This window comes from Callithrix jacchus, chromosome 12 (assembly GCF_049354715.1).
Source record: "Callithrix jacchus isolate 240 chromosome 12, calJac240_pri, whole genome shotgun sequence".
Lineage (NCBI taxonomy): Eukaryota > Metazoa > Chordata > Mammalia > Primates > Cebidae > Callithrix > Callithrix jacchus.
In genome coordinates this window covers 56,399,078-56,409,685 of record NC_133513.1, presented here as the reverse complement: position 1 = coordinate 56,409,685, position 10,608 = coordinate 56,399,078, and the positions used below count along the sequence as shown (strand labels likewise).

General features: G+C 53.0%; 1 protein-coding gene across 1 annotated transcript; it reads right to left on the bottom strand.

Moving 5' to 3' along the window:
* Positions 1-65: 65 nt before the first annotated feature.
* On the bottom strand, positions 66-10,174 carry NDST2 (N-deacetylase and N-sulfotransferase 2). The gene is made up of 15 exons (XM_054242311.2): positions 9,869-10,174; positions 9,169-9,272; positions 5,751-7,094; positions 5,475-5,562; positions 5,013-5,167; positions 4,647-4,832; positions 4,274-4,402; positions 3,960-4,142; positions 3,160-3,256; positions 2,022-2,145; positions 1,705-1,879; positions 1,328-1,498; positions 1,111-1,220; positions 810-912; positions 66-701 (listed from the first exon to the last, which is right to left on the bottom strand). The coding sequence occupies exons 3-15, from the start codon at positions 6,753-6,755 to the stop codon at positions 576-578; spliced, it is 2,652 nt and encodes an 883-aa protein (XP_054098286.1). The 5' UTR covers positions 6,756-7,094; positions 9,169-9,272; positions 9,869-10,174; the 3' UTR covers positions 66-575.
* Positions 10,175-10,608: the final 434 nt, after the last annotated feature.

Sequence of the window (10,608 nt, the reverse complement as noted above, 5' to 3'; positions counted from 1 at the left end):
TGGGGGGAAGAAAACGTCTGACACTTGCTTTAGTCTAGGTTTTTCTCACTCCAGTGAGGCAGACAAAACAGAAAAATAAGGATGTTTATTAAGGACATTTCTAGCCCACAGCTAGGACTTGCTTAGCTCTATGAGCCACTCTCCGACCTCATCCCCATTCAATGTGAATGACATTAGGGAGGCCGGGCCACAGGTAGATCCCACTGCCTGACTAAAGGGGCCATAATAAAGGGTCCCTCCCATAAACAGGTATACACTGCTGTGGATGAAGAGGGAAATCTCATTGGACTAATACCTTCCTCCACACCCTGCCTGGACCTTTTTACTCCTACCCACCTCCCAAGATGATAGGTCAAGGTACCTAGTACCATGATGTGGGGTACCAAAGGAAGCCCCTTTATTAGGCCCAAGAACTATGGGAAAAGGATACCCTTCCCTTCTCAGCCATCTCAGGCCTAGGGGCTACTGAGGTAGACAGGGAGGGGCCAGGCCACTCTAATCCCCTTGTGGGCCCTAGTCTGGGCTTGCCCCATAGGGAAGCAGAGGGTATTTTGCTGGTACAGGAGGCTGAGACATCAGCCCAGACTGGAATGCTGCAGTTCTTCCCGAAGCCACGAGGGCACTGGCTGTCCAAGCCGGCTCAGCAGCTTCGACAGCTCCAAATTATGGTTCCGGAAAAAATCCGTAAGGAAAAGACGGGACTGACAGGAGAAAAATGAAGGCAGAAACGGTAAGGAGTGGAACACTAGTTGGACACAGAATCAGATCCTGGAAGTGGAGTGGGATCCCCTGCCCCTGGCTTTACTTACCTCAGCGTCCATATCTGGGTACTTCCGGCCTTTGCTCCGGCCTAGACAGCGAGTCTTACCACCTTCAAGTCCCTGGCACCAAAATCCCTTATCATCATCAAACCTGCTCAACAGGAAGAGGCCATGAGGTGGCAGGGAAAAGAGAAACTCAAGTTCCATAAATGCACAACACCCCTCCCTGCCCACAGGGATACGTCTCTCCTTGTGAAACAGATGAGTAAATCCATGTCTCTAATAAACATGGTCAACCTGCTTCCCCATTTCCCACAGAGTACTCCTCCCCTGGGTCACGCTCTCCCACCTGAGGGTCCGTGTGTAGTTCAGAAAGGGTGTGATACCCAGGAACTTCTGGATGCTCTCCATTGAGGCTGCTGGGTTGGTACGCAGCTCTTGCCCATCCACAATCAGCAACTAAAGGGACAGGGATGTGGTTCCCTCTATATTCCTAAGAAGCCTCTGGGCTGAAGGGAAGAAGAAGGGAAGGGGAACGCCATTGAGGGCTCTTGGAGGGATTATACCTGTCCAGAGGGGTAGTAAGTCAGCCAGCGTTGTAGATGGGTAGAATAGTAGCCAGGGACAAGACAGCGGTTCTGCAGGGAGCGCAGTGCCAGAGGGGTCTGGGAGGAGGCTGAAATCACCTGATAGAAGGTATAGTTCAGAGCAACTGGGTCTCCATGGGCTCGCTGATGCTGAAGGACAAAGAGAAGGAAGGTGAAGCACTGGTGATTTGATAGTATTATTCTGCCCTTATGCATGGTCTGGTGACAGACAGCACAGCATAGGCACCTGTCCCCAAGGCACTAAATTTCTCTACCCTCACTCCTTTCTCCCTCTCTAGCAGTCACTGCACCACCCCTCAACCTTTACCCCATTGTGTCCCTAGCTTCAGGCAGACCTGGTACCAGGAGTAGGCCCTGTCAGCAGGGTTGGTGAGCACAGTGATGATCTTGGCTCGTGGCAGGAGGGCAGCCCCCCGCCGTGGCACAACCTCTGAGTCAAAATAGGTGGCACTTTTTTCAAATAGGAAATCAGTGCTGGCATTGGAAGGGACAGGGAAGAAATCCATGTACCTAGGAAGTAGCACAGAAGAGAGAGAAGCAGAAAAATATGCAGCGTGAAATAACCAGAAGTCTGCTGAGGGAAGCTGGAATGGAGTATTTTGGGGGAAGGGAACATTCCTCTGAGAAACATTCAAATGGGGCCCAGTCTCACCAGTCAATACCCTTGTGGTAATTAGGGCCGTTGAAGAACTGAATCTCCTCAAATGTACTGGGGCTAGGGAAGCTGCTAGTTACAGCTGGGTGCAGGCTCAGGAAGAAGTGTATAGCCGTAGTCCCTAAATGGGAGAGAAAGGCCACTATGGGAAGGAAGCCAGCTCAACAGCATGAGCTTGAAGGAAGTGAAAAAATAACCACTCGGGGTAGGAAAATCCCCTTTGGCCAAACTACAATGATAGGAGGCCCAGGGAAGGGCTGAAAGTAATTCTCAGCTTTGACTGCACTACAATGACTTGTGGATCTTGTAAAAACTCCACAGATGATTCTGATACACAACCAGGGTTAAGAATCACCACCTCAAGAGATTGGATCAATGAGGAGTGGGTATAAAGGGAGTTCCTTTCTTTCTCTCTCTCTCAAAAGTTCAAATTAGGGCATGGTGGCTTATACCTGTAATCCCAGCACTTTGGGAGGCCGATGCAGGCGGCTCACTTGAGGTCAGGAGTTCAAGACCAGCCTGGCCAACATGTTGAAACCCCGTCTCTACTAAAAATACAAAAATTAGCCAGGCGTAGTGGCACGTGCCTGAAATCCCAGCTATGGGGAGGCTGAGGCAGAAGAATTGCTTGAACCCTGGAGGTGGAGGTTCCAGTGAGCTGAGATGGTGCTGTTGTACTCCAGCCTGGGCAAAGAAGCAAGACTCTGTCTCAAAAAAAAAAAGGCCAGGCACAGTGGCTCATGCCTATAATCCCAGCACTTTGGGAGGCCGAGGCGGGTGGATCATGAGGTCAAGAGATCGAGACCATCCTGGTCAATGAGGTGAAATCCCGTCTCTACTAAAAATACAAAAATTAGCTTGGCATGGTGGTGCGCGCCTGCAGTCCCAGCTACTTGGGAGGCTGAGGCAGGAGAATTGCTTGAACCCAGAAGGCGGAGGTTGCAGTGAGCCGAGATTGCGCCATTGCACTCCAGTCTGGGAAACAACAGTGAAACTCCCGTCTCAAAAAAAAAAAAAATCAAATAAAAATACTTTTTTCATCCCTGTGATTACCTGAAGAGAGAAGAGAGTTCCTTGACAAAAGGATTCTTTGGGTTTAAGGCAAGGCAAGAGAAGTTAGCTAAGGATATCTCACCTGTTTTCTGGGGTCCCACAATGAGGAACTTTGGGAGCCGATCACAGGTTTTCTCCTTGGACCAGATATCTTTGTGCCTCTTGTCATCACAGGGATTCTGAAGGTGGGGCCAAGAATCAGTTAAGGTCTAGTCTTTTTTTTTTTTTTTTTAATGAGATGGAGTGTCACTCTGTTGCCCAAGCCGGAGTGCAGTGGTGTGATCTCGGCTCACCGCAACCTGGGTTCAAGTGATTCTCCTGCCTCAGCCTCCCAAGTAGCTGGGACTACAGGTACATGCCACCACGCCCGGCTGATTTTTTTTGTATTTTTAGTAGAGATGGAGTTTCGCCATGTTAGCCAGGAGGGTCTCGATCTCCTGACCTCGTGATTTGCCTGCCTTGGCCTCCCAAAATGCTGGAATGACAGGTGTGAGGCACTGCGCCTGGCTGGCCTAGTCTTGTCTTAAACCCCTATCCCAACTGGGTGTGATGGCTCATGCCTGTAATCCCAGCACTTTGGGAAGCTGAGGTGGGCAGATCACCTGCCGTCAGGAATGAGACCAGTCTGGCCAACATGGCGAAACCCCGTCTCTACTAAAAATAACAAGAAATTAGCCAGGCGTGGTGTTGGGCGCCTATAATCCTAGCTACTGGGAAAGCTGCAGCAGGAGAATCGCTTGAACCCGGGAGGTGGAGGTTGTAGTGAGTGGAGATTGTGCCAGTGCACTCCAGCCTGGGTGACACAGTGATCCGTCTCGAAAAAAACAAACAAGAAAACCCCACCCCTATCATGTCTCTCGTCAGCCTGAGCTCCACCTTTACCTGCCAAAGGGGACTTCGCTCCTGAGGGAAAAGTTCAAAGTACTTCTGTGCAAGTGGGACAGGAGGAAGGGTCTGTAGGCGCAGCCGTGTCCAACACTGGAGAAAGCGCACCAAGCTCTCAAAGGTGTACAGGCCCAGCCGGTCATTTCCGTAATTGGACAAATGGGTCATAAAGATGCTGATCTGCAAGGGGGTGCCTGCATGTCAGATTTGGAGAGCCTATCCCACCTCTGAAATAGCCTTGGTGAGTAAAGGTCCCAGCCTGCAAACACCTTGGCTCTACAGTCTTCTAGCCCTTCCTCTTGGCACCTTACCGGATTAAGCAGCACTGTCAGAAAGAGCTCTCCACCCCGGATGCTTCGGTCTAGTTCACGAGAGCCTCCAGGATACTCATTATAGAAGATGGTGTGAGTGAAGAGGCCACATGTCTGCCGGGGCAGCACCTGGAAGGAAAAGAAGAAACATGAGATTTGAAAGATAGAATGAGAAGTAGATGAAGGACACTGGGATTTAGAAAGGACTCAGTCTGAAGTTATAGCAATAAAGCTCTTCCTAATTTTATCATCTTTCTACCTCTTCTTATGTATCCCCATACTTGGACTGGCAATTGACAGAACACAGGTCAATGCATGTTGAAAGCTGTTTAAATGTGAGAGTTTGATTCAAGATTGTATTGAGAGTCCTCACCATAATGCCATTGTGAATGAAGCCACGGCGGTAGCGGGCAGGGCGGAGATGGGGATACTCCTCAGTGCTGGTCACCTGGATGCCCCACACAGATTTCCAGGCCTCATAGAGTTGCGTGTGGATGGGGTACACGCCCGAGTGGTGGGGGGCCACAGCATACCCCAGATCCGTCGGAATCCCATGCTCCTGGGAATGGCATAGACTCTCACCGACCTGGTGAGGTTTGGGGAGTGGCGGGTAAAGAGGGTGGGGAAGCCTCCACAGAAAGAAAAACGCAAAGGGTAGGAAAAGGGTAGCCTATTAGGGGAAGGCTGAAAAGGAAGCATGGCTGGGAGAAAGTATGGGGAAGAGATCCAAGGGTCTCACCAGAGCAAACTGTTTGTTGAGCCTCATCTGGTCAGCCAGCACGGAGCGATTGTGGAACAGGTGTGGCTGCATGTGGCTCCACATGTGGGGGAACCACCAGAACTCTCTGCGGTGCTTCAGCAGCATGTCGTCCCCTGCATCCTCCTCTTCTGTCCCTATGACCACACGCTGACCACTGACCACAGCCAGTCAGCCCCTGTTCCCGCCTTTGTTTTGTAATAACACTGACCAACTTCCATCCCTGGGACAACCCTACTGATCCTTGCCTAAGATTTTCTATTTGCCCCATTGCCAATTTGCCCTCCAGCCACCCATGTGAACCTAAATTCATGCCCACTGGCTCCTCACAGTAGTCTGACCCCAAACCTTGACCCTTTTCTCCAACTTGTCTGTCCATGGAGGTAGACAGTGAAGGGACAGATCTAACTATGATATGCTGAAGGAGTAGGAGAATAAGCTCACCAGTATGATAGAACTTGCCCGAGAAGCCCAAGTTGAAGGTGAAGTTGGGGACTAAGGTCCTGAGTTTGTTCTGGGTGGTCAACAGAGCCTGGGAAGAATAGCAGGGACATGAGAAATCAGGAGAGCAGACTGAACAGGTAATAACGCAAGAAGTAGCATTCTTCCTGCTTGGAAAGGCAGAGAGTATATCTATGATAAGCTCAGAATCAAGGAAGGGAGTCTGACAGGCCAGAGTGTGAACAGCTTCTAAGAAGAAATTTAAGTGACAAGACTGACCTCAACATCAGCCACCTTCATGCGGGTCCCTTCCTTGCCCACAAAGATATCATCAATGTCTACCAAGATGTAGCGGTCAAGGTCCAGGCAGAGGCGCTTGCCAGTGAGGTATGCAACAGCATCAACGAAGATAAGTTTGTGGAGCCAGAAGGAAAGGCCATGGCCAAAGAGCACCCGCTGGATGCCATCATGAAGCCCCAGGTCCTGTACCACAGTGGGAAGCCGGGCCCGACGAGTAACTGGTCCTGCCACCAGGGGCTCAGCTGGCCGAAGGCTGGCAAGCAGCACTGGTTCATATGTACTATGATTGGATTGGAAGATGGTCCAGTCATCACCAGGCAGTGGGCCTGGTTCTAGGCGGCTGGGGCGTGTGAGATGCAGTAGGGGGGCAGAAGGATTCACTTGGTAGTCCCGGAGCCCCAAGTTTGAGTGTAAAAAAAGGGGAAAGCCCTTGAGCTGGGCACTCAGTAGGCTGTGTTCGTGGGCTCGGAAAAAGCCAATGATGCCCACGCCATACTCCACACAGTACCGGTCTAACAGTTCCCGACTCCAGGCATCCAGGTTGACATACTTGAGCAGGTTCTCATAAATGACCAAGACATAGCGGCCATGGGTATTATCAGTCAATGTGGGCATGTCCCCTCGGCCAGGTGCCAGCTCAGTGCTATACCGAAAACGACTAGACTCCAGGATGGCCACAATTTCCTGCCCCAGCTGTGAGTATGCACTTTCCACAAACACAAGGACCACGGGTTCAGTTCGAGCTGTCTCTGGAGGCCTGGGGGGCCGAGGTGGAACTGGAGGCCGTGCAGGGCCAGGACCAGCTGCCCCACTGCTGCTGCAGTCTCCCAAAGGCAGGGGCAAGGGTTCCTTGGCCTTAGGGCTGGTGGACACATAATAAGCCAGGAAGCCCATGGAGCCAAGGCTGAAAGCGATCAGCAGCAGTATGAGGCGGTGCAGTTCCAGCTGCCGAGCTGGGCGTACTACCTTCCACAACTGGAGCATGGCGAGGGGAGGAAAAGAGGGGGGAATGGGGACCCCCTTAGGGGATGGGAGGTAGGAGTTCTATAGGCTAAGACTGTCTTGGAAGGATAGAAGGATAAGAAAATAGGGGAAAGGGATTCCCTCAGGGGCCGTTTCCTTAAGAGGTGGCAACAAGTCACCTTAGTATAGGGTAAAGGAGGTAGAAGGGGAAGCAGGGGGCCACTATACAGAGACCACTAGTCTCAGGTCACCATGGCCCCCTGGCCCATGGCTTCAGGCTGCAAATCTTGCCAGGCTCTCCCCTTGGCCCTGGCTGAGTGCCTCACATCAAAGGTCAGTAAAGTTCAACCTCTGGCCCGTCTACCTGTAAGAGAGAAATCAGTGGGTTACTCCTCCTTCTGAAACTGTCATTAATCCATTCTCCTCCCCATCCCATCTCTCTTACCTCCTGCTTACTGGCTAATCTGTTCTCAAGAAAAAAAAAAAAAAAGCTCCTGTAGGAGAACACCAGCTGAGTCCTACACTTTAGCTTCACAGCTTGTTCCCTTTCCCTTTCTTAGATACCCAAATGAAAGTCCAAATTCTCCTCTCTAAGCAAAGCTCAGAGATGGAGCAGTATATGCAAATGCTAGAAGGGAACAAATTTCCCATCAACAAGAAGCTAAACATCCTAGCAGGCTAAAAACAGGCCTGCTCTGAAAGGAGTTCCTATCCCGTGACTGAGCAGTTGGCCAGTGAGCAACAGCTCTGATCTTTCCGTGAGGAAGCCCCTTTTGGGGGCTTTTTTCAGAAAGCCCCAGAAGTCCCATGCTCAAATGAAATATCAGATAAGAAGGAACTCATGAGTCTGTTAATCTTCCTCATTGATCAAACCCAACATCATCGCCAACAGCATTAACGAACTTGCTGTCAGGCGGACACTATGGTGGGGGAGTTCAAAAGGAAAGAGTGATCCTCATGATAGCTAATTATTCTACCAGTTTCCAAACCCGGAACTTAGGGACTCCCTTACCCATTGCCTGTGAAACATTACCCGCCCCTGACCTTCACCTCAACTATGCCAGTCAGGAGAGGAGATAAAAATGTAACTCCAGAGCAGGCCACACATTGGGCGCTGAGAAAAGCCAGACAGCTGAGTCTACTCTAGTTCTCCTTCCTAACTTAGCCAAAGTGGTTCTACAACCCTATTCTTGAACAGCTCAGAAGAATCCCTGAACTAGCCTGGAGAGACATGAGGTATTAAAGCCAGTTACACAAATAGGACAACTTGAGTAAGGACTGGATGACAGAGCAATAGGAACTTAAGTCATATCCAGCCAATGACAGAAAAAAAGAGTCAGGACAGTGTGATCAGAAAACACAGTTTTAAGGAAGCCTAATTTTGGGGACCTTTTATTTATAATTTTTGAGATGGAGTCTTGCTCTGTCACTCAGAATAGGTGGTGTGATCATAGCCTACTGCAGCCTTGAACTCCTGGGCTCAAGTGATCCTCCCACCTCAGCCTCTCAGGTAGGAGAGACTACAGCTGTGCACCACCAAAGCCCTACTAATTTTTAATTTTTTTTAGAGATAGGGCCTTGTTATGTTGCCCAGGCTGTTGAACTCCTGGGCTCATGCAATCCTCTCGCCTCAGCTTCTTATGTCCTTTTTCTTAAATCGACTGCTTCTATAAGTTTTATTGTCACTATCCTCACCTCAGCCTCCTCACAAGGCTGGCAATCTGTCTCTACTACCCACCCCCATATACACACATCTCAGGAGTGATAGGGCAGAGCTGGGGTCTTTCAGAATTGACAGAGATGATTTAAAAACAGATCAGGCCAGGCATGGTGCCTCACACCTGTAATCCTAGTGCCGTGGAAGGCCAAGGCAGGCCGATCACCTGAGGTCACGAGTTTGAGACCAGCCTGGCCAACATGATGAAACCCCATCTCTACTGCAAATACAAAAATTAGCTGGGCATGGTGGTAGGTGCCTGTCGTCCCAGCTACTCGGGAGGCTGAAGCTGGAGAATCACCTGAACCCAGGAGGCGGACGTTGCAGTGAGCTGAGATCGCACCACTGCACTCCAGCCTGGGTGATAGAGTGAGACTGTAGCAAAAAAAATAAAAACAGTTCGGCTTTGGCCTAGGTAAAATTAACGACATGAGAAGAGAGCTGGGGGAGAGGATCAAAATAGTGACGGGAAAGGGTGCATGCTAAGAATTTGATGTAACGTTAAAGAAAACATCGTAGCGAGGTGGTCACTGATGGGAAGTCGGTACTCAGGTTATATCACCCCAAATTTGAGAATTTACAACTTGCCAGCCATTCTTCTAAGAGCTTTACATATATTTAATCCTCACACCAGCCCTAAGAGGTAGGGAAGAGGTACATGCTCCATTATCCCTATTTCACATAAGAGTAACTTGAAGCCCAGAGAAGCTTAGAAACTTGCCCAGGATCACACAGCTCAGTCGGTGGGAGGGCTGGGATTCGCCGCCAGGCCTGTCAAGCTCCAGAGCCGCGTTCTTGGCCGCTGCATTTTAGCTTCATACCTGGAAGCAGCAGCAAGGTTTAGGGAAGGGGCGCCGTGGGCACCGCAGGCCGGGACCAGTGAACACTGAGGGCCAGCAGGGCTGGGCGAGGTGGGTGTGTGCCGGGCGGGAGGTCTCAGAGGAGGGCGAAGCCAAACGGGGGCCGGGCCTGGGCTGGGGGAGGCCGGAACCGCCAGAGTAGCGGCGCGGAGGCTGCGGGTGGGGGCGCCGAGGGGGCTAGGGGCTGGCGGGTGGAGGGGCTCCGTCGAGGGGAGACGCGGGCACAGGTGGATGCGAAGAGCGCCCCGGATGTGGGGCACCAAAGGGGAAGGAGCCACGGGCGCGCGGAGGCGACTCCAGAGTGACATCGAGACAGGGTCTGGGCTGGGAGAACCCTGCGGGGAGGAGGGAGCCCGCTCGGTCCTAAGGGGAGAGAGGCGGCTCTGAGAGAGGCCGGCGGAAGGAACCTGGGGCGCGGCGCGAGCTGGGCCGCCCGGGACGACCCTGCGGGTAGTGATGGTGGCAACACTCGAGGGGGTCTGTGGGAGTCTGTGTGTCGGGGGGGAGACTGAGCGCGACGGTGGGCGGGTTGGGGGGTTTCCTCAAAGGCGGCTCACCCGGAGGACTGGGCGGCGTCCCCGCTGTCCCCGGGCTCCGCCGCGTCCCGGGGCTGCCCGGCTTCCCTGCTCTCGGGGCCACGGGCCGCGTCGCGGCTGCTCCGCCATCTCTGAGAGAACGCTCTGCCGCAGCCTGGCCCAACCACCGCTCCCACCGGGGGAGGCGGCACGCCGCCGCTCGTGGCACCCGCTCGGGTCCACCGGCTCCAGCCCGGGCAGCTGCGCGACCTCGGTGCCGAGACACCAAGAGGCCCTCCACAGTGCCTGGCCGAGCTGCAGCCTCCGAGACGGCGGGCTCCGCGCCCCGCCCGCGGAAGCGCACCCCCGCCTCCCTGCACGATGGCACCGCCCGCCGAGCGTCAGGCAAAGCTGCTCCGGAACAGGGGCGGGCTCAGGCCCGGGCTCATCCACTCAGCCCCGCGGAGGGGGAGCCGGGCCGGCCCACTCGGGGAGGGGAGGGAACGGAGCAATCCAGCCAGGGGTGGGGCAAGGGGCGGGACGATGCCCTTAGCCGGCCCCCAGGGCACCACTCTCCCTCCCCGCCGCGCCTCCGCAGCACCGAGCGCTGGTTGGAGGCTGAGGAGTTTATGAGGAAGTTTTTTATTTGAGTGGGAGTCTCACTTTGTCGCCGGGGCTGGAGTGCAGTGGCGCTATCTCGGTTCACTGCAACCTCCGCCTTCCGGGTTCAAGCCATTCTCCTGCCTCAGCCTCCTGAGTAGCTGGGATTACAGGCGTCCGCC

Bases quoted from the DNA above. Each gene is read 5' to 3' on its own strand.
- NDST2 (XM_054242311.2), bottom strand. From the start codon at position 6,755: ATGCTCCAGTTGTGGAAGGTAGTACGCCCAGCTCGGCAGCTGGAACTG. The intron at 4,833-5,012 runs GTGAGACCCTTG...TGCCATTCCCAG, and splicing joins TCAACAAACAGTTTGCTCTG to GAGCATGGGATTCCGACGGA. The intron at 913-1,110 runs GTGGGAGAGCGT...CCTGTTGAGCAG, and splicing joins AACTACACACGGACCCTCAG to GTTTGATGATGATAAGGGAT.